Here is a 23,491-nt window from a genome sequence, read left to right as displayed (position 1 = left end):
ATTCATGAGTGAGTCAAAGGTAGATTTAACATGTAATAGCTCAGCAATGTTATTACTTTTCTGCCAGAGATTCAAGTGACAGGGATAGAGTCAGTACTGTCTGAAGCAGCTCATTTGTGCAAAGAGATTAGAACACTTTTATGGCTATTGATTCTCTTTTAAGTCTCTGTGTGTTCCCATTAGGATTATAATAATGTAACTAAAGTAGTAAGTGTACTTGCATTGATATTGCAATAAGTTGCAATAAGTTGCACAATAAGCAACTAGGCAGAATAAAAAAGTCAACAAGAAGCCTTGTAAATCAGACTTAACCATTAATATTGTAGTAGAATCTTGGTTCTGCTCAACTCTATAGTTATTGCAGTTCCCTGAAATTCTGCTAGGTGTCCCACAACATTAAGTGTACCCAATTTTCTTTTTTTTTTTTTTTTTTTTTTTACTTTCCCTGAGACAGAGTCTTGCTCTGTCGCCCAGGCTGGAGTACAGTAACGCAATCTCAGCTCACTGCAACCTCCACCTCCCAGGTTGAAGCAATTCTCCTACCTCAGCCTCCCGAGGATTACAGGCATGAGCCACCACGCCTGGTCTAAATGTACCCCATTTTCAAAACCAGAACTGAGACTCAGAATTCATCAGAATCAGAACCAGAAACACGAGAAACAATGACAACATCTGGTTTGCCAGGGAATTAAACAAGTTCAGGAGGTGAGAATGGCTTGCCTAACTATCTGTGTAGAATTTTCCTTGCTTCCCCTCCCTTTACAACCACCTCCTCAAATGTATGTGTGTAAATATCAAAGACCTGATTCTTCCATCACCTCTGTAAACTTCCAAATGGGAAGTATGTGATAGAAAAAATCAATGACAATAGTTTCATCAAGTTCATTGAAAGGCAATGATGGTATGAAGATGATATTTGTAAAGTAGAATTTTCAAATGTTTGGCCTTCCAAAGAGCCACATGTTGTCGTGACCCGTTGAGGCCTTCAGGTTGCAGTGAAATTTTCCCTGCAGAAGCCTTTCCTTTCACTGGTTTGAATCTTAACCAAAAAAATAATATGTTGACATTTCAAATTATACTCCAAAGAGTAAAGCCAAGTCCCTTACAAATGGCAAAAGCATTTTTAATCAGATTACCATGATTCTTAATTATTTCTACCTGCATAAGAGCAAGAAAGCAGAAGAGACTAATGACTTTCATTTTCCATTAGAGGAAAAAGTAGACTTTAGCTTTATAAATATAAAATCACCACAGTGGCCCAAATACTTAATCATTCTCAAAAAGTACTTTTCTTTCTTTCCCCTGAGTTGCACCAAGCTTTTTATTCTTTGTTTTGTGTCCATGTAAGGTGCTTGACCAGCCTGTAAAGAGCAGATAATGGTTCCTTCCTTCTGACACGCTTTCTAAAATATTTACAACCTTTTCCTTTATAAACTGTTTTAAAGTCAGGCGCGGTGGCTCATGCCTGTAACCCCAGCACTTTGGGAGGCTGAGGTAGGAGGATTCCTCAGGAGTTCAAGACCAGCCTAGGCAATATGGCGAAACCCCATCTCTACAAAAAAAAAAAATACAAAAAACTAGTGGGCATGGTGGTGCATGCCTGCAGTCCCAGATACCTAGGAGGCTGAGATGGAAGGGTCACTTGAGCCCAGGAGGCCGAGGGTGCAGTGAGCCATGTTCACACCACTGCACTCCAGCCTGGGTAACAGAGCAAGACCCTGTCTAAAACAAAAAAAATAAATCTTAAAAGACAAACTATTAAAAGGCACAATCTTAGCTCCATTAAAGGATAGGCAAACCTGCTGGGTGTGGTGGCACACGCCTGTAATCCCAGCACTTTGGGAGGCTGAGGCAGGAGAATCACTTGAACCTGGGAGGCGGAGGTTGCCGTGAGCCGAGATCATGCCGTTGCACTCCAGCCTGGGCAACAAGAGCGAAACTCCATCTCAAAAAAAAAAAAAAAGATAGGCAAACCTAAACACCAATGGGTTGTGCCTCCATTTCTAAACAGCTGTTCTATCTCAACAATTAGGATATTTATAAATCTTTTCAAAGTGTAGAAAAGCCATCTTAACCTTATGAATAGTATATCACTCAGTTACTTGCTGAAAATGCAGCTCCCAGTGGAATAAAAGATATATTTTGAGATTGGTCAATTCAGAAACATACATGCCATTTTGTCAATTTAATGTAGACTATGATAATATATGCAGGACTGATTGCATAAAAATAAAAATCTGGAGAGAATAAAAATAGGTTTCAGGACTCAACCAGTACCCTTAATTAATCTAAGTAGATCTCCAGGCAAGAAAGGGCAGATAGCCCCATGGAACTGATGACAAGAACTTCAACATCGATATCACTGTGAGGCTCACTGATTCAGGGCACAGACCTGCCTAAGGAAAGGCACTTAAAATAAGAGCCACATATGAAAATCCCCTAGGAGCTTTATCCGACACTGATGCCTGGGCTCAACCTCACACTGCTTAAATCAGAATCTCTTGGGGAGGGACCCAGGCATCAGTCGGGTTTTTTTAAGAGCTCCTCGGGTGATTTTAATGTGCAGCCAAGGTTGAAAAAAACTGCTCTAAGTATTAATACATTGACTTAAATCCTAAAAGATAAGTAGGTAGATTTTCTACTGAATAGTTTCAGAATCTAGAATGTTTAGACTCTAGAAACTAATCATATGGTGCCTTTATTTTACACATTTAAAATTTTTTTCCATCTAGACTCAATGTAAAATCACCCTCTCCTGCAACTCTCTCCCTGTCTCTCTCTCTCACGCACACACACGGGCATGCATGCATGTCCAGATAATAAAAACCAAGCGAAATTTTTCAACAAGGAAAGTGATAGATGAGTTGTATTTGACATATAAACCTCTCATCAAGAAGCCTATTCAATTCAGGAACATGATAAGAATATTTAATATTGATCAAATATTAAAAGATTTGTGACAATAGCTACCTAACATTTTCCTGGCAGGAAAACTAACTTACTGGATAAGGGTAAATCCTTTAGGGTAAAACTAGGTAAGCCTCAATTTCCAGCTTTAGGACTTACTAGCTCTCTAACTCATTTACTTAGCAGTTATGTTTGATAACTGTGAAAACTCGGCCGGGCACAGTGGCTCACGCCTGTAATCCCAACACTTTGGGAGGTCGAGGAGGGCAGAACACCTGAGCTCAGGGGTTCAAGACCAGCCTGGCCAACATGGTGAAACCCCATCTCTACTGAAAAAAAATCCCAAAAAAATTAGCTGGATGTGATGGTGCTCGCTTGTAGTCCCAGCTACTCAGGAGACTGAGGCAGGAGAATTGCTTGAACCTGGGAGGCAGAGTTTGCAGTGAGCCGAGATTATGCCACTGCACTCCAGCCTGGGCAACAGGGGGAGACACTGTCTAAAAAAATAAAAATAAAAATAAATTGTGAAAGCCTCTTATATTATTTTCTTTAATTGTGATTTAAGTCTTTCTTTACTGTTTAACCTTCTCCCTGTGTACATTTTGTCTTATCATCTGGGCCATGTAATTCCCTGAAAGCATAGCCTGTGTACCCTTCAGAGTGCCTTGCAAATAGTTGGTTCTCCGTCACTATTCAGTCATTTGATTTGGCTCCTACGTAGGACATGGCTTCCCCTGATAGGGCCTGCATTGTCACCAGTTGAATGGACAGATCCATTTGGAGAGCATACCTACGAAGGTGCATCATTCATGGTTTGAGAATCATGCCTTGCTTGCTAATAAATATCTGGGTAGAACAATCTACTCCCTTCTACTCTTCATATTATGAAAGTCACACAACGAAGCAGAGAGGAAAACAGGAATCATCTTCAGTCTCTATTCTTAGTTTTCACAGGTATCATGATGGATTTATTTTATGTTCTCAACTACAGGTAGCAGAGCAGCTTATCAACCCTTTTGGAGAAGATGATGATGATTTTGAAACTAACTGGTGCATTGACAGAAATTTGCAGGTTAGAGGAATTTTTCTTTCTTTTTCAAATATTAGTAATAAATCACTTGTGATATTTCAAATCTAAGCAGATTTTAAATGCACACCCCTTGGCTTCAGAGCTTTAGCCACAAATGAAAGAGGCTTGGCTATGCACTGTGCTGTCTCAGGTCCTTTTGGAAGCTTACACATCCGGGATTTCAGCTCCAGTGAAATTTAGTTCCTTTTAAGTAGAATTTCAAGCCAATTTTCTTTGTAAGCCTCTCTATTAGCTTTTTCCAGTCTTTTTCATCTCAGCATAGAGCAGTATTTTAAATTGTTCTTTAGTTTGTTTTCTGTTGCCAACCAGAGAGGTTAATAGTGACTTAAAATGGCATCCAGACACAATCTGGTGGGAGTTCCCAAAGTGGTATCACATCAATCCCAGCAGTCAGATAGCCACCAGCCGGACACTGGGAGCCTGGGCCATGCCAGCTTGTGTCTCAAATCTGCATGAAATGCACTAAATGGGCCCCAGGGCCCTTACCCTGAAGCACTATCCCAGAGAGCTTTTCATGAAGAACCAGCATGAAGGAATTTTCCTCTTAGGCAAGACTCTCCCTAGACCATTCTCTTCCCTGTGAACCACAGATGAGTGAAGGCCTTCACGTGTTCATTTGTTTCAAGCCCTTCCTCGGCAGTTAAGTAAGTTCAAACATCTCACAGTAGATCCCAATGTCAGTCTCTTAGGGAGGACACATAATGCCTAGGTCACTCACTTTGTCAAAATCGGAATCCCAGCGGATTAAGAATGTATTCATGCATCACTTTGTCAAAGCCAAGAGAAGAGGTCACCATAGCGCTGAGCAATATAGACTTCTTGATATGTTTTTCCAAATGAAGAAATGAACAAGAAACCAGGGCATATAAGAAGTGATGTCAAGTAAAAATGTATTTACAGGGTTAACAGAAAGAAAAGCAGAATCTCCACCTTCCTGTAATATTTGGGGTTAAGTAGGTGCTATCAGGTAAAACAACACCACAATTGTGAGCAAAGAATAAAAAGATGGCTCCCCTCCCTCCAGCTAAGAGGCAGCTCCACTCTGGAGTGTGTGGTTTGATCCCGGAGTGTGGGAGGCTTCGAGCCCCACTTATCCTCATTGCCAAGTGCTCTTGAGTAGTAAACAACAGGTACAACTCTCTGTGGCAGCCATGGTCATGGCAAATATGAACTATAGACATTTGTATATTCATTCACTTAGACTGTGTCCTAGCCCACTCTAACTCTCATCTGCCCACAAAAAACTTCTCCTTTTTATTTAATTTACATCTGAGTTATTCTAACAATATAACAATGATTTTAGGTCTCTCTTTTAGCTGTGGACGAAATGCACATGAGCTTACCCAAGATGAAGAAGGACATTTACTGGGACGATTCTGCTGCTCGCCCACCATACACATTAGCAGCTGCTGACTACTGCATACCCTCATTTCTGGGGTCAACAGTCCAGATGGGGTAAGTGCATTTTTAAAAAATCTCTAATATTTTCCAGCCTGAGCAACATAGTGAGACCTTGTCTCTACAAAAAAGAAAAAAAAAAGAAATTAAATAATTTAAAGCAGCCAACTGTGATGGCATCTATAGTCCTAGCTACTTGGGGAGGCTGCAGTTGGAGGATTGCTTGAGCCCAGGGGTTCAAGGCTGCAGTGAGCTGTGATTGTGCCATTGCACTCCAGCCTGGGTGACAAAGTGAAGCCCCGTCTCAAGAAAAATATTTAATTCATGAAAATTAAAATAAATATCTCCAATATCTAGGAAATGAGCAGATAGATCACTGTTCTAATCTTTTTACCTTTTTTGGCATTTTTTTCTACCTAGGCTTAGTATGTAAGTCAGTCTCTGTTCAGTGGTTTTAACACAGCAATCACCCCTAAGTATAATGAGCTTTAAATAAATGAGTTGAGGCCTGAAGTAAATCAGGTACAGTTCTATAATAATTTCATTAAGTCTGAGCATGTATTTGATATTGGAGAAGTGTGTGATGTGGGAGAAGTTTAAGTATATTTGCTGAAGGCAGATGCCACAGTTTCCAAGTAAATTAAAGAGAAAAGCACAGACTAATTCAGAAAGTAAGAAACTCTCCACTCAAAAACAAAACAAAAAAACTGTAGCAAAAGGGGAAATTTTGTGGAATTTTTCTTGGCAAGACTGTGGCTCATAGTTCCCTGAGGCCTGCTCTAAGCGGATTTGTGCAGTGGGTTTGTGTCCCATGGTTGCTGCCTGTGACCCTTCTTTCCCTCCTCCCTGAAGTGGCCTGCCCTCCTCCTTCCACTTTCAGGAGCTCTCCCTTCAACCCTGTTCCCTTTGCCGAATGTCTCCTAATCCCCATCAGTGATGGTTTGTGGCACTTCTCTTCCAAAGGGGCCTCTGGGGCTGAAAACCTTTCAAGACCCAAAGAAAAGGAAGACTGAAAGTGGAATTTCAGTTCCAGCAAATAATGAGAAAGATTTAGGAGCCAGGAGATTTGCCTTGTTGCCCGCAAAGCACATCTTAGAGAAGGTTGCCTACTCCAGGCTAGATTTGCTTCTACTTCTAGCTAGCCTTCTAAGACCAGACCCACCCACCCAGGGCTCCTTCCAGGCCAGAGAGCTCATCCCTGCCCTCAGTGTATTCTCAGTTTCCATGGATAGGAATCTCTTGTTGTATGCATGTCTCAGCCTTCATGATACCTTCTGCAGGGGCAGAGCTTCATGGACATCCAGCAATCATCTCAATTTTCAGAATTAATAAGAGCTGTTTTTCTGTGAGTTTGATTTTAGATAATTAAATATGCTTTATCCTTCTCCTCACTCCCACCATTGATTAATGCAAAGTACTTGAAGATTTAACTTGAAATGAAAAGAGACCAGCAATACTGATAGAATCAGGGCATCATTGGGATGACTCTATTTAAACTGCAAATGCTCCGCACACTCTATTTCTTATGTCCATTGAGTTGTTGTTACCCCATGGTTAAGATAATTTTTTGAAGGTCTCAAAATTTTTATCCTGATCTACTTATTCATCCTAATCATCATAATTCTGCAGATTACTACATAAATGTTCATGTTCTTTAGAAAATATTAAAACACATGTTTCTCCTGTTTCTAAATACAGAAACAGAATTAGGGATTGACAAGATCTCAGAGAAAATTTCTTCCCCAAAAGATTATTGGGAAGATTAGATGAGATTGTAAACATGAAGATGCTCTATATAAAACCATAGAGCATGATGATTATTATCACCTAGTCAAGTTTTATTTGTGGATGTCAAACGGAAGCAGAGAAAGATTAAATCACTTTAAGCTATTTTTCATGTTAAACTTACCCTGGAAATTTGGTACAGAAAATAAAACAACTGAGAGAAAACCAGGAGGTACAATATTTAAAACTGCAGCAAAAAATTATCGGTTGTCAGAGAGAAGTCCTCCAACTAAAATGGCCTATTTACCAGCAGGATGGAGAGAGGAACAAAGGCCAGAATCTATTGGGAGAGGGTTTTGTGAGATGTTTAACTCGATCTGCTAGAACCAATTGATCAAAGAAACAATTAGGCAAAAGCTCACTTGATCTTGATTTTCTGTATAAATGAGGACCATTAAAGTGGACCACAATCCAGGAGAATTTACTGCAGGAAAATAGGTGATCAGAAGCCCTGAGTTGATAGAAATGGCCCCCTTTGGATTTATTAATGCCTATTTTTCCTATGATTGTGGTATTAGAAAAAATGTTTCTGGTTGCCTGTGACAGAAAACCAAATTCAAACTTTCTTAAGCTAAAGGAGGTTTATAGTGTCACATCCAGAGACGAGCCTAGCTTTGGGTATCACTAGATCCAGAGGCTCAGAGAATGTCACCAGGACTCACTGTTGCCCCGTCCCTCTCAGGTCTGCTTTTCTCTCCACTGGCTCAGATTTCAGGCAGGCTCTCTCCCATCCTGATGGCAAAATGGCAAAATGGCAAGCTCCAGGCTTACAGCTTACCTTCTCAGCTAACCTGTGGAAAGAGCACATCTCTTTTCCAACTCTTGAAACTGAAGTGATGGATTTGCTGTGACTGACTGGGCTCGGGTTCACACATCCATTCCTGAGCTAATTACTATCAACAGGGAGACAATATTTTGACTATTCATGGCTGGTTTATAGGTCCATCTTTGAACCAAGGGTTATAGTCAGCCCCATCCAACCATATGGAGTATGTGATATCTCAAGAAAAAGCAGGGTGCTATTATCAGGAGAAGAGTGAATGGTTTTGCTGGGCTAGCAAAAACAATAGATGTTCTCTAAAATCATAGAAGATAATTCCCTAAGCAATGAATGGTTCCCTCACCAAATACAAGGTCAATGTCAAATGAGCCACTTGACTGAGGCTCAGGGCAAGGGGAAGGTAAAAGTTAAGAACTGTAGCACTGGTGGTCTCGTTGGTGCTGACTGAGCCAATGAGCTCTTTGCATGAGAGTGGAGATCATGTGCCAAGATGCTGTAGACACAAGCATTCCATTTTATAAACGTGCCTGCCTCTTGATGACCGTATAAAATCCTTTCCTGGATGAGATTTTTTTTAATTTTCTTATTCTCTTTAAGGTGTATGTTCCCAGCATATTTAATTCAGAAATCAAATTTTCCTTACCTTTTCATATCAATATTTTGGGTTTGTAGCCACAGTTCCCATAACCCGGATATTCTAAAATCAAAGCAATGCCCTTCAAGAACAGAGCAAAAGTACTACTCTCCAAGGGCCACCTGCAAGAAGACCTGCCTCCCAGCCAGCACATTCAACAGCGCTGTTCACATTCAGCACACTGTTCATTTCCACTTCAGAAGGAAACTCCTTGGAGTCAATGTCTTTATTCTCTATATTAAGGAACATGTTCAAAACATGGCCCTATTTTCTGCATATTTACAAAATATACATAACTCAAATAAATTAATTTTCCTTCTTTCCATCTTAAGTACCAATTTAAAATATATTTTCCCTTGGATCCTTACATACAGAATGTGCTCGTTTGTTTATTCTGGTAAATTTTTTTCAGGGCCTACTATGAGGTAGGTTCTATACCAGATGCTAGAGGTAGTCAAAAAAAGAAAAGAAAAAAACACCTCCCAAGCTCACACATGTAAGGCAGAGAAAAGTGACAATACAATGTGGTAAATCTACAGTGGAGAAACGCTCAGCCTTATGGGAACACACGCAATGAAGACACACTTCACCCAGCCTGGTGAAGCAGAGAAAGCCTCTTGGAGTCAGGGACTCTAATATGCATCTTTAAGAATGAGTTAGGAGGCGGGCATGGTGGCTCATGCCTGTAATCCCAGCACTTTGGGAGGCTGAGGCAGGTGGATCAGTTGAGGTCAGCAGTTCGAGACCAGCCTGGCCAACATGGTGAAACCCAGTCTCCACTACAAATACAAAATGAGCTGAGCATGGTGGCACAGCCTATAATCCCAGCTACTCAGGAGGCTGAGGTAGGAGAATTGCTTGAATCCAGGAGGCAGAGGAGGTTGCAGTGAACCAAGATCACACCATTATACTCCAGCCTGGGCGACAAGAGTGAGGAGCAAAACTCCATCTCAAAAAAAAAAAAAAAAAAGAATGAATTAGGAGCCAGTGCACAGATAGGATTGAGGGGATTCAGCAGAGGGCACATTTCGGGCCAATATGGGCAAAGACAGAAAGGAATGATAAATAGTGTACTCAGAGTTACAATTTGATAGGCAAAGCAGAAGAGCCAAGAAATGAATCTGGGGAGGAGGCAAGGGCAGAAGATGGAGGGTTTTATAGGCCAGGTAAGCGTTTCAGCCATTATTCAAAGCTATTAAATGACAGGGTCACATTTTTTGCTTTAGAGAGATTAGCCTGGTAGCTGGCTGAAAGATGGATAGCTGAGGATAAGACCAGAGCCAGAGTTAGCAGGCTGTTGTCATTTAAACAGGAGAGGATAAGGTCCTGAAGTAGGTGTATCACAAGGGATGTAGACAGTAGAGGTGACAGAAGGGACAGATTCAAGAAAGGAGAAGGAGTGAAGAATGGTAATAAACTAAAGATGAGACAGAGTGTAAGGGTGAAACTGCTCTAAGGAAAAGATTATGAGCTCTTCCTTTTGCATGTGTTGAATTTGAGACCTCTATGGGCAATTCACATGGAGATGGCCAGGAGGCAGTGAGTCCAGGGACAGAAGATGCATTTTACTGGTATCAGTATGTAGAACCAAAGAGTGGGTGGGGGCAATCAGAACAGTATCAAGGAAACAGAGCAGAATACAAAGGGTAGAATACTACTGCTGAAAGGGTGGCCAGAGGAAATGGGTAGTCAGAGTAGGAACGGTCAATATAGATGCAGAGTAACCCAGAAAATGCCCTGCCAAGAGGCCAAAGATACAAAGTTTCCAAGTAAAGCCTGAAAACCATGCCATAGGTTTTGCATGTTAGGGTCATCAGAGGCTTAAGTGACAGTGTGGGGTAGAAATTAAACCGTAGTAGGTTAGAAGTGATTGATAGGTAGGAAGGTCAAATTGCCAGTGTAAGCTGTTTTTAAAAAATAATTTTATTGTAGAAAAATTCAAACCGGGCCAGACACGATGGCCGACGCCTATAATCCCAGCACTTTGGGAGGCCAAGGCAGGCAGATCACTTGAGGCCAGAAGTTTGAGACCAGCCTGGCCAACATGATGAAACCCCATCTCCACCAAAAATACAAAAATTAGCCGGCATGGTGGTGCACACCTGTAGTCCCAGCTATTTGGGAGGCTGAGGCAGGAGAATCGCTTCAACCCAGGAGGGGAAGTTTGCAGTGAGCCAAGGTCGTGCCACTGCACTACAGTTTGGGTGACAGAGCGAGACCCTGTCTCAGAAAAAAAAAAAAAGAAGTTTAAGCAGTTCCAAAGGTAGAGAATAAGCTATGAAAAAGCTCCATGTACCCATCACCCCTTCAATTACCAAGTTACGGCCAGTCTTGTTTCATTCTCCACCCGCCTTTATCTTCCCCGCCATTTGATCATGGTAAAGCAAATAGATTATAATGCCATTTTCATACTTAAAAAAACAAAAATAAAACAAACCCAAAATGCATATAATTCCTCAATTCATTATGTATCCATGGACTATTTTTTTGAGAAGTCTGAATTGATGGGGTAAATAGACCAGACTGTATTCACTAAGAGACAGGGACTCTGGTCTGTTTCCCCCCTCAATTCAGACTTCTAGGGATGGGTTTTTGTTTTGTCTTGGGTAAGGCTAATGACATATTTTTACTTGCCTTTTTTTTTTTTTTTTTTTGGTTTTTTGTGTTTTGGTTTTTTTGGAGACAGGGTCTCTCTCTCTTGCCCAGGCTGGAGTGCAGTGGCATGATCTCAGATCACTGCAACCTCCACTTCCCGGTTTCAAGCAATTCCCCTGCCTCAGTCTCCCAAGTAGCTGGGATTACAGGCATGCACCACCACACCCAGCTAATTTTTGTATTTTTAGTAGAGATGGGGTTTCACCATGTTGGCCAGGCTGGTCTTGAACTCCTGACCTCAGGGGATCCACCCACCTTGGCCTCCTTAGAATTATCTTCACCACCTATACTGAATTTCACTTTGCTGCTGTACCCTGGCCTTGTTTGGACAGAGCCATTAAGACTCCCTCTGGTGCTCACTGTAGTGCTGTCCACTGTGTAACTTAGCATCCCTTTTAGCAGAGGACCCACAGGAAGAAATGTATTTCAGACGTCGGTGGGGAAAAAAGAAAGCTTTGCCTCTTCTGGGCAAATCTTACACTATTTATCTTACAAACTTTATAATTTTATAATTTATGATGGTTTCCTTTTCATTTTGGCTGCTGGGAAGCTGACAATCAAATCTGTAGCCTACCTTTACTAAGTCTGTGGAATGGGATTTTTTTGGAATGTATTTCTAAATTCTGTGTCTTTTATGATTGTTCCTTATTCCACCTCTACTATATTGGCTTGATTTTATATATGATATATATTTCTATAATATACAAATATAATATTTTATATGTTATATATACGACATAATATTATTGCATTATATGTATTTCCATAAGGCCACATCAAATCCTTTGTAAGATGAAGCAAGATGTGATAAAGAAACAAATTAAAAACTCTCCTTGTTTTGAAAAAGGAAGGAAAAAAGACAGGCTGAGCAAAAGTTGCCCACTGGAAGAGAGGAAAGACACAGGAGCAAGGGGGGATGACAGAGCAAGGTCCTAAAGAAGACACAGGGCTGGCCCCGGGTGGCAGGGGGAGGTCCCAGTGCCTGAGCTACAGGGAAGCAGTTGAAGTTGGATACAGTAAGAGGAGAGGGGGGAGATGATGCCTGTGCAGCCAGGGAAGCAGGAACCAATGTTCTTGCCTCTTCTAGTCATTGTGTCTTAATCTAAAGGAAGCTTTAACAGAGCTCATGTTTCTCTGTCCAATCTGGGACCAAAGAGCTACTGTTTTAAAATTGCATTTTATAAGCTTTAACACCAAACCAGTGCTGAAGTTCCATCTCTTGATCTTTGCATGGGGCAGGTTAAAAATCAGCTTCAAAATCAACACTCCAAATGAAAAAAGGCCAGTTAAAAATCTGAATGCAGTCCCCAAAATAGAAATGCTTTCATAAATATGCCAGTCTTGAGCATTTACTAAATAGTGATAATTATTGCATGGCCAGTAATCTACACTTAGCCATTTTACGAGTTAATAAGCGATGAAAAAATATTTCTTGTGTGAATTCTTTTACCATTATCTCATGTGGGATCACTTCAGTTGACTCTGTTTTGTTTGTTCTTTTGTAATACTGTGGAATCCTTTCTAATCTGCTGGAGTTTTGTTCTTGCTTTTGTTTGGTTTTTGCCTTTGGTATTTTTGAGACAGGAACTCCCTCTGTCACCCAGGATGGAGTGTACAGTGGTGCAATCACAGCTCACTGCAGCCTCAAACTCCTAGGCTCAAGCGATCTTCCTGCCTCAGCCTCCTGAGTAGCTGGGACTACAGGTGCACGCCACCATGCCTGGCTTTTTTTTTAAGAGGCAAAGTCTGGCTATGTTACCCACTCTGGTCTTGAACTCCTGGTCTCAAGAGATCCTCCCACCAAGGCCTCCCAAAGTGTTGGGATTACCGGTGGGAGCCACCGTGCCCAGCCTTGATCTGCTGTTTTAATTAAGGCATCTTTTCATTAGCTTAACTGTGGAGATACGATTAACCAAGATCGAGAAAACACCCACAAGTAGCCAAAAGAACATTGTCTGTAAGATGCACAGCGAGAAAATATACCCAAACCCTAGTGTAATAATGAGTTTTCCTGGGACAATAATAAACACATGCATGATAAAAATAACTTTACTCAAAGAAACTTTAAATGCTTAAACTCAAGCCAGTATTGCTGAAAATAATTTTTAAAAACAAATGAACAAAAATCAAGGTCCGGAACTACCCTGTCACAACTGGCTTGAGGTAGAGGTAGAACGCCTGTCTTCACATTATATCATCATGAGTCACTTCAAAATTCTTACTGTCTTTCAATTACTTGGGATTACCCATTAACACAAATGTTTAAGACTCTGAGGGATGAAACACAGAAATTAAAGACCTGAAGTCTCATAATGCCCTTCAGTCCTATCTTGAAAATCAAAACAGCCAACAGTAAAGAAGATAATCCCTTAAGGGCATTGGAAAAACCCTAACAAACTATCCATTCATAACAGCTAAAGGATTTGAAATTCTGGAGAAGAGAGGCTGTAACTGCTTATGAAATGGATCACTCAAGTGTGTCCAGAGTGCTTGCTCTAACTGTCTTGCTAATCTAAAAGCATGCTCCAAGCCTGTAAACTTTAAACTGCTGACTGTAATCCCATTTAAAGAGCTTTGTTTTATTGGGCTCTTCTGCCATAATTCAAATAATTATGTCAAAATGTTCTCACATAGATAATAATCTTAAAAAGGGGGTCTATGAAGTCAATTAAGGATCCACTTAGCAAAGAGGAAAAATATTCAAAATTTTAAAGAGCTCCTTCTGGCTAGGAGTTGAGGAATTTATTTAAGATGTATTTGGTGCTATGAAACTTTGTCAGAAATAATAATTTCTACTTATCTATCTTTATTCTAAAAGTTCTAGGAATATGTAACAATAACATGACTTTTTGGTAATTATACAGACATGCAAATGTACTTAATGTGCACAAAATATTTAGGATTATACTGTAGGTCAGAAGTATTTTTAGTGATATTAACTCAAATATACCAAAATGCATATTTTAGTGAGCAAAGACTTTATTAAAGTGTGGTTAAATATACTTCTATGTTGATGTTACTTAGTAATCCTTTTTAGTCAACTGTATTCAAATATTTTAGCTTTACAAGAAAATACGTAGTCTGATACATACTATTGCATGCTTATATTACAAACTACCAAAAATATCTCAAATTCTGAATTACTAACTTCAACCAAAGTATATTCTGGGAACATTGATTTTTCACTTAATGTACCAGAAAGGAACGAGAAATGGAAACTTCCAAGGAGATGAATGTGCATTAAGTTTATAATTTTAGAACTTACTCAAGGATTCTTTCATACCCTGATGTGAGGTCACCATGGGCAATCAGTTTTCAGCTTTAAATGGTATCAGATGTGTACATGGCTTGATTTCCTTTTTTCACAAAATTCCTACATAATATAACAATATTAAAGAGGGAACTTTAAGTGAACCCCCACTTTTGGCCATAACTTCTTTTTGTGTCAGCCAGCAACAGCCGAGAGAACATAACCAGGGTGGTAGGATATAGCTAGATAAGCCTCTTTAAAGGCACAAGAGGCCACTTCTTCAATCAGATTTGCCGAAGCCCTTGGTTCAATGATCAGATAGGCCAACACTGGGGTAGCAGTGGGGTCATCAGCCCTAAATGCAGCTTTCTGGGCTACCTTCTAGGATGCTCTGGAGCTTGGAACTGTCCACCTGAAAGAGGGTTGAAGGAGGCTGGGTGAATACAATATTTGGTCCACTGGATTTTCCTCATAACGCTTAGCCCCACACCTCCCGGCTCAGAGGGAGGGTTGCCTTGCACATTTTATAAATCCTTGGCTACAGCTTTCATGATGATTCTGCAGTGCAGATGGTTAAAAATAGCCGCATGCGCCTCAGATGGGTTTGAAGAGTACGTTTTGCTTTGCCCATGGAAAAATGCTTCTCCACACATGTCTCTGCCCTGATAGATTCTCAGGCAAATTATCGGCTCCCTCCAAGGCAGTCGCCTGACTGTGAGTACACTAGCAATTTGAAAACAATAAATCTGCAGTGAGAAGTAGAATTCATCATACTAAATATCATTTTCCTAAATTCCTCATTTCAGTTCTGTTAGAAAAGGCCTCTTATTATTCGAATTTAAATTGTCAAAATACCGCTTCAAAAGTAGAGCAGAGAAAGAGAGACAAGCATCATCCAGTTTTATCTTTCAATCTTTTTGAAGCTCTATATTTACCTAATCACTCTCGTGAGAAAGGGGTTGCTTTGCAAAAAGCTTTCTTTGGAGAAATGCATTAAATCCTTCAAGCAATCAGGGCTATTTTTGTCTTTCTATATTAGACATACCCCAACAAGTATGGCAGTCTGCTGACATCTTCATCAGCCCGTTTCTTGCCTCTTTGTTATGGCAGCAGAGGGTGAAGCATGTTCTTCTGCACCCCTGACCAGCCCAAGAATCTTTTAAAGTTTCTAATTAAATCATGGCTGCTTATGCCCTCGGATAGTTGTCATTAGCAAGGGAAACCGTGGGGCTGATGTTTGTGTAGGTATTCCATATATATTTTGAAATTTTGGTTTTTTATTAACACTTGAGATTAAAATAATTTTAATCCAGACATCTACCTAACCTGTGGAAATAATGCATGCTCTCCCTTCTTCTGGACTCAACTATAACTAACCAGCCTGACTGGCTTAACAAAACCTTTTCTCTTTCTCCTTCTTTTACTCTTTTCCCTTTCAAAAATAGCCCAATATGTGACACAACCGTTCTCATTCTCATGTTTTCTATATTTTTGTATTGATGGTTTCTATTGCACAATACATGTATATTGCAGGGTTTCATGATGTTTGGCAAATGGCACCAAAAAAACAATATTGAGAGGCAAGGTCAGGGCAGTCTGTCTCCACAATTTTCACCATTGGAGCAGCCCTCTCTTCCTTCCCTCAAATAACCCAGCTTCTTCCAGTTCTTATGTTTCCTCTTCACCTACCCAGTGCCCTATCATTAAATGGCTTATCATTAAATGGCTAAGTCATCCCTTTTGAAGGTGTTGATTGTTAAGTGATATCTCCTAGGTGTAGTAACATTTTTAAAAGGACAATCTTGAAGAAGAAAAGGGAGTGACCTTCAGACACACATTATCATCTCCTCCAACCCTGTCTGAGAAGTCAATGATGACTTGGAAACCACTTCTGAAAGTCTGCCAGTCATTGACAGAGTCCTTTTTACATCTTCTACTTTCAAAGCTTTTCTACACAGGTCACCCCTTTTGAACTTTCAAACAACCTAAAAGGCAGGTAAAGGATAATTATCACCAGCTTACCAAGAATGATGCTAAGTCACAAGAGATTAAATGAGTCCCCAAAGATCCCACAGCTGGTTGGTGTCAGCATAGACCCAGCAATCCTGGCTCTGCAAGCTCTCAAAATAAATTATTTTTCCCACCACAGAGACAGCGCTCAAATTTCATCCCTGGAAACCGATGGCCACATGACACTTTCCATGAATGTCCTCCTATCTCTAATTACCTGCCTCTCTCAGTCCAAATAAGTTCCAGAACATAAAACCTAGCTTTTTCAGCTGACTCTCCCTAATATATAGGAATATAATGAGGGTACTTTTGTTCTATCATATAATATTTCTGCTATTAGTTGGTTAAGTGGTATTATATTGAGCCTCAGGATTGTACTAACCCTAGACTAAGAGGACACTTTAAATATCAAATAAGGAGCATAAAAAAAAAACATAAAAGAAACTAAAATTTATACCCCAGCCTCCCATTTGGGAAATACTCTTTCAAACTATTCTAAGGCCGAGTGTGGTGGCTCTCGCCTATAATCCCAACACTTTGGGAAGCCGAGATGGGAGGACCACTTGAGGCCAGGAGTTCAAGACCAGCCTGGGCAACATAGGGAGACCCCATGTCTATCAAAAATAAAAAATTAGCCAGGCATGGTGGTGCACGCCCATGGTCCTAGTTACTTGGGAGGCTAAGGTGGGATGATCACTTTAGCCCAAGAGGTCAAGGCTAAAGTGAGCCATGATTGTGTCACTGCACTCCAGCCTGGGTCACAGAGTGAGGCTTTGTCTCTAAATAAATAAATAACTATTCTATTTTAAACTATTTTGTTCTTAAAGCACAGCTTCTGCTGTCATATTGGGAATAGTGGCTACCAGAGAAAGGAGGAGATAAACACTATGTGTTGGCAATGAGATGTTCCATGGAAGCATTTAGAAGAAATGTCTTTAGGTTTGTCATGCTGGGGAGTTTCCCTACTGCTCTGTTACAGCATTAAGACCTGGAGGTCATCATTCACCACTCAGTGTAAGATACTTAAAACTGCCCCCCAGAGCACAGATCACCAAGTGTTCTTCCAAAGACCCTGTTTCAGACTAAAGGAGTGAAAAGTTTTCAAGTCATGTTTCTTATCTAAAGCAGTCATCAACGTTGCTTTTTGTGTAGCCTTCCACCATGGACACCCCCACCAACACCACACAACCCTAGCAATGCCCTCCATTCTCAAAGACAATCCACAGCTGCCCTCTGTCTCCAGGATAAAGTCCACATCCCACAACCTGGTATACGACTCTTCATGGCACGGTCCAAGGACCTCCTTCCAGCCTAGGCCTGATGCTTTTCTCTGTGTTTCACACAGATTCAAGTATCTCCTATTTCTCACAAACACCCTAAACTTTCCTGCTGCCTTATTTGTTCAAGTCACTTCTTTCACCTGGAATGCTCTGTCCCTTTTCTATCTATCCAATTCCCACTCAGTGTCAAAGCCCAGCTCAAAAACTTGCTTTTCCCCAAATGTAGATATTTATTTATATGTCTTCTCTCTCCTTTTAAGTGATAATTTAAAAGGTACCTAATGCAGCAAATTGTTTATAAGTGCTCAATAAATTTAGTCGGGTGAATAAACAGATAAACCTCATGCATCCACTCCATAGTCTTATGAGCCAGGAAGGTACAATAGGATCTTCTTGGCAGACCTACCCAATGTCAGTTATGAATCAGTACGACATTAGCAAGAGCACCAGACGTTTTGCAGTTTGCTTGTTGCAACTTGTCTATTTTCCCCCATCTATGACCCAGGGGTTTATACCTCTTGCTGCAGTTGAAGGTATAATACATGTGTCCTATACCAGGGCATAAGGTTTTTGTCTTTTGAGTCACAAAGTTTTGAAGTATTAAAAATATAAACTTTTTTCCTAGAAGATTGTCTTTCTTACAAGATTGCAACCTTTAGAGGTAGTTTAAAAAAACAAATCCTAAATAAATAGTTGAGATCCCAAATGGAAGACAGATGCCTGTCCTATGTAGAGAGATTGCCAGCTTGTCCTTGATTCCCAGAACACATCCAGAGTGGCTGTGTTACTGAACAAGTTCACTTGTGGCTCCTCTGGTGTCCTCCTCCCTAACTAAATGGGTGCCTGTGGAGTGTGACTGGAGAGCTGACCAAATGCAATCCACCCAGCAGGGTCACCAAGGCCACTGAAGCATGAGTCTGCATTTCTCAAGTTGATGTAATAGAATCTGAGCCTCACACAGTGGAGGGCGGGTCAGAAGGCTATCTGGTAGCCAAGGGCGCTGCTGGGGCTTTAGAAAAACAGCACAAGGCTGTAATCGAACGCCGTCCCGGGACATTCAGCCAGTTAATCATCTCAGTCATCCATGTTTTATTCATAAACATGAGGAACGATGTTTCTTTGGCTGCTTGCTTTGCCCTTTCAAGTTACACCAATATTATACTGTCCCAATGTTTTCCTTCATGTCACAGAAAATGCACCCAGCATCTTGTCACCAGAGATGTCACTACCAATAGTGGACTGGGACCGGCTGGTTACTGTTGCTCCCGGAGCTAGCATGATGAGCATTTGTAGTTCAAGAGCAAGGCTTTAAGTTGTTCTTCAAACCCCATTAAGGCTGTAATTCCACAGAGACGTGTGGCAAATAACTACGTAATCCAAGGCCAGAGTAGACCAAGCTACCAAACAGGCTTATCTCACCTCAATTATTCATTTTATGTCAGTCCTGAAGGAGATTTAAAATGGTAGGTTTGGCCAAGTGTGGTGGCTCATGCCTGTAATCCCAGCACTTTGAGAGGGCAAGGTGGGTGGATCATTTGAGATCAGGAGTTCGAGACCAGCCTGGCCAACACTGTAAAACTCCGTCTCTACTAAAAATACAAAAATTAGCTGGGCATGGTAGCACCCACCTGTAATCCCAGCTATTGGGGAGGCCGAGGCACGAGAGTCACTTGAACCTGGGAGACAGAGGTTGCAGTGAGCCGAGATCACACCACTACACTCCAGCCTGGGTGACAGAGTAAGACTCTGTCTCAAATTAATTAATTAATTAATTAAATGGTAGAATTATGTGTTTTATTTTTTAAATGGTAAAAATTCAGCAGGAAATTATTGGTAGCCAATCCATCAAATTTAATCACAAGCGGAGCCCAATCGCGACGTGAGTTTACCCTAACTGGATGAATATATCCTTTCCACAAGGTTCCAATTTCTCTTTTTTTAACCCTAGTTGTACAGACATAAATGCAAAGCCTTAATCAGGAATGTTTACAAATTACCTCTGAGCAAGGATTGTGCTTTACTCACTATTCCACCCTGGGCTCTAGCTCATCCCTTGACCCCTGTGTAGTAGGCTTTCCATCAAAGCGATTAGGAGCAAGGGCTTGGAGCCAGACTTCCAAATTTGCTCTCACTAGCTACGTACATTTAGTGAATCTCTCCAGGCCTCAGTTTCCTCATTTGTAAAGTGTAAATAATAATACTAATACCAACTCATCTAATTATTGTGATAACTAAATGAATCAATGCATAGGAGGTGCTTAGCTGGGCCTTAGTATATAGTCAATAAATGTGAGCTGGGCATTGCACGCTCTCGAATTTACCTATGATCCATTGTTAAGGGGGGTTTTATGGGTCCTTGGGAAACTTGACCTTAATTCAACTGTATAAGGGAGAAATAATATATACTAGATGATAGATAGATAGATAGATAGATAGATAGATAGATAGATAGATAGATAGATTCATAGATATAGATATATAGATATTTCTTAATGTCCAAGTCTCTAGATCTGTGATTCTCAAAGTGTAGTCTGGGGATATCTGGGGATCCCTAAGACCACTCTAGAGAGTGCTAAAGGTCAAAAATGTTTTCATAGTAGCACAACATGTTATTTGCCTTTTTCATTCTCATTCTGTCAAGAGTGTCCAGTGGAATTTTCCAGAGGCCACAAGATATGTGATGATGTCATCACTTAGCAGTCAACGGAATATGTGCTTGTACATGCTTGTGTTTCAGACATTCTGCAGTTATAATTTTAAATACAGTAAAGAGTAATAGATATAACCCACATAAGCAAATCTCTTTGGGATATGCAATAATTTTTAAGAGTTTAAAGGGGATCTGAGATCAAAAAGTGTTTGAGCCTCTGCTAGACTATCTCAAGTCCTCAAACCCCCATTTAAAAAATCTATAAGGCAAAAATACCAAACTCATCTCTTAACTTTGAGACTTTGCCCCCAAAGCTAGGCCCCCAAAGCTAACTCTGCCTGGATCTTGTCATTGTGTGTTTCAGGCTGTCTGGGTCCGACTTCCCTGACGAGGAGTGGCTGTGGGATTATGAGAAGCATGGCCATCGACATTCCATGATAAGAAGAGTCAAGCGGTTCCTGAGCGCCCACGAACACCCCTCCAGCCCCAGAAGAAGAAGCTACAGGAGGCAGACAAGTGACAGCTCCATGTTCTTACCCCGAGATGACCTCAGCTCAGCCAGGGATCTACTGGATGTGCCCTCAAGAAACTCCCACAGGGCCTCACCCACCTGGAAGAAATCCTGCTTCCCAGAAGGAAGTCCCACGCTGCATTTCAGCATGGGAGAGCTGTCCACCATCAGGGAGACCAGCCAGACAAGCACTTTACAGAGCCTGACCCCACAGTCCAGTGTGAGAACTTCCCCCATCAAAACGCCACTGGTACCCGAGGTATTGATCACAGCGGCCGAAGAACCAGTGCCCACATCAGACGGCTACCACCATGACTCCGCTACCTCCATCTTGAGCTCTGAGTTTACAGGGGTTCAGCCAAGCAAGACTGAGCAGCAGCAGGGCCCCATGGGATCCATCCTGTCTCCCTCAGAGAAGGAGACACCTCCTGGAGGCCCCAGTCCCCAGATTGTTTCAGCCAGTGCTGAGGAAAATATATTCAACTGTGAAGAAGACCCTGGTGATACCTTTCTAAAAAGGTGGAGTCTTCCGGGATTCCTGGAGTCCAGCCACACTTCCCTGGGAAACCTAAGTCCAGACCCCATGAGCTCTCAGCCAGCTCTTTTAATTGACACAGAAACATCCTCAGAGATCAGTGGGATCAACATTGTGGCTGGCTCTCGAGTCTCTCCTGATATGCTGTATTTAATGGAAAACCTGGACACCAAGGAAACAGATATCATAGAGCTGAACAACAAGGAAACTGAGGAATCACCCAAATGAGTGCCACAAAGTTCTAGGACCTGGTTCTAGCCTAGATTCTTATCTCCCCAAAAGCAGCATATTAGGCCTAGGACATACCTGAAGGCTGGTCAACTTTTTAAAAACATGATCACACTGTATAAGCTACTTAGAACTTTGAAGGGCATTATGATCCTGACTTTTTGAGAGCTGTGCAAAATCAAACGCATTCACGTCATCTATCACAACATGGTTTTCATTGGAAGTTACACAGACCACAGTGACTTAACCAAATAAGTCTTCACCAAAAAAGGAATCTGAAAAACATACATGACTTATAAATTGATAGATTATTAGTTGTGGAAAGAGTCTCATAGATCATAGTCCAATCCCCTAGACCCAAAGGTCCAGACAGACAGGGTTCTCTATTTCTCTTCTTTTTTCTCTTTCTTCTTTTCTTTAGCCATAAAGAAAGGAGATGGATCACCTAATGCCTGAAAGACCTCCTCCTTCCTAACTTTTTTGTTTGAGGCTTTCTAACCATCTCATTCCTACTTTCTATAACTATTATTGTTATTATCACTTCCTGATTCTTAAGCTTCATCAGCACCAGAACACTTAATTCTCTTCAATTTCCTTTTCTACTTTTCTCTCTTTCCCCTTTATTCTGTCATCCTTTTTTTTCCCTTCCCTCTCTCTGGTTGTGCTGCTTTTCTAGTAATCTGTCTCATTTTTAAGGTTATAATATTTCCTCTTGCCAATCTGTTGCTTATGTCTTGCCATGAATTTCAAAAGATAAGACATTGGCAAAGCCTCCTGCAGAATCATCAAAGGTGTCAACAAATCCAGCCCGATACCCTTCCAGCCTCACTTCCAGTGGAAGGCATATAGGAGTGATGGTTCCCCCCACGCCCTTGCAGCCAATGACATTTCTTTCTGTTTCCACTATTTGGTCTTGGGCACTGGAGAAAAAGGAAGCCAAGAGAATATGAAATTTGCATAGCCAAATGCTATGGAACCAAAGAATAAGATGACTCACATCTGTTTAACTTGAACTCTTATGCAAAAATCCTAATCGTGTCACAACATGGGACCAGTTATGTGTCTATCGGGTCATTTGGGAATGAGGTAGGACACTGGAGCTGGGAGGCTAATGGGGTCCAGAGCTGCATAATGGATGTTGGTACTCCTCCCAGGGAGCTCTCAGGATGGCTGTTTGTCATGGGCTCCCGAGTGCCTAGGCCATGCCTTATGACTGCTACACTTACCATTTGTCATATGATGGCACTTGACTACATATGGCTTTAGAAATAAAATAACCCTCAAAACTACCATTTATTGAGTGCTTACACTGTTCCAGACAGCAGCGAATCTTATGAGACTGATATACTGTTATTTCCACTTTAAAGGCGAGAGAAACAGGCTTTAGAGAAGTAAGGTATTTGCCTAAAATCACATAGCCAAGAAGTGACAGTGTTCACATTCAAACCCAGGTTTATCTGACTCAAGAGCCCACACTGTTAACCACTATGCTTTCTCACTGCCCTATGCTATCTGTAAGGCCCTGAATCTGCCAGCAATTTGCCCAGCATTCTGGAGGATGCCCCAAGGGAGGCATGCCCAAGTCACAGGTTCAGGCTAAATCTCTCCAGCCTCAAGGGCCTCTCTGGGTCCTCCCTGCTCAAGTCTACCTGCGTCTTTTATGCATTCATAGAGAAGGGCATTGCTCCAGCTTGGAGTACCAGCCATAGTCCTATTCATTTTTCATGACAGAAAAAAGTTGGCAGGACTCTCCTTCCCTTCCCCAACTCCTCCTGAT

General features: G+C 41.2%; 1 protein-coding gene across 3 annotated transcripts in view; it reads left to right on the top strand.

The window, feature by feature from the left end:
* Positions 1-23,491, top strand: part of BEST3 (bestrophin 3) — a 55,825-nt gene that overhangs the window by 22,586 nt on the left and 9,748 nt on the right. The window contains exons 8-10 of one of the 3 annotated variants that reach the window (XM_054445020.1): positions 3,899-3,979; positions 5,301-5,452; positions 20,805-23,003. In XM_054445020.1, coding sequence (XP_054300995.1) covers positions 3,899-3,979; positions 5,301-5,452; positions 20,805-21,714 — 1,143 coding nt within the window. In that variant the 3' untranslated portion in view covers positions 21,715-23,003. Of the gene's footprint in view, positions 1-3,898; positions 3,980-5,300; positions 5,453-20,804; positions 23,004-23,491 lie in introns of those variants that run through there. The other 2 variants (XM_054445021.1, XM_054445022.1) reach the window with 2 other exon arrangements.

This window comes from Pongo pygmaeus, chromosome 10, assembly GCF_028885625.2.
Source record: "Pongo pygmaeus isolate AG05252 chromosome 10, NHGRI_mPonPyg2-v2.0_pri, whole genome shotgun sequence".
NCBI classification, from domain to species: Eukaryota; Metazoa; Chordata; class Mammalia; order Primates; family Hominidae; genus Pongo; species Pongo pygmaeus.
Note: the sequence above shows the minus strand (reverse complement) of the source record. Positions and strands in the feature narration are given on the sequence as shown.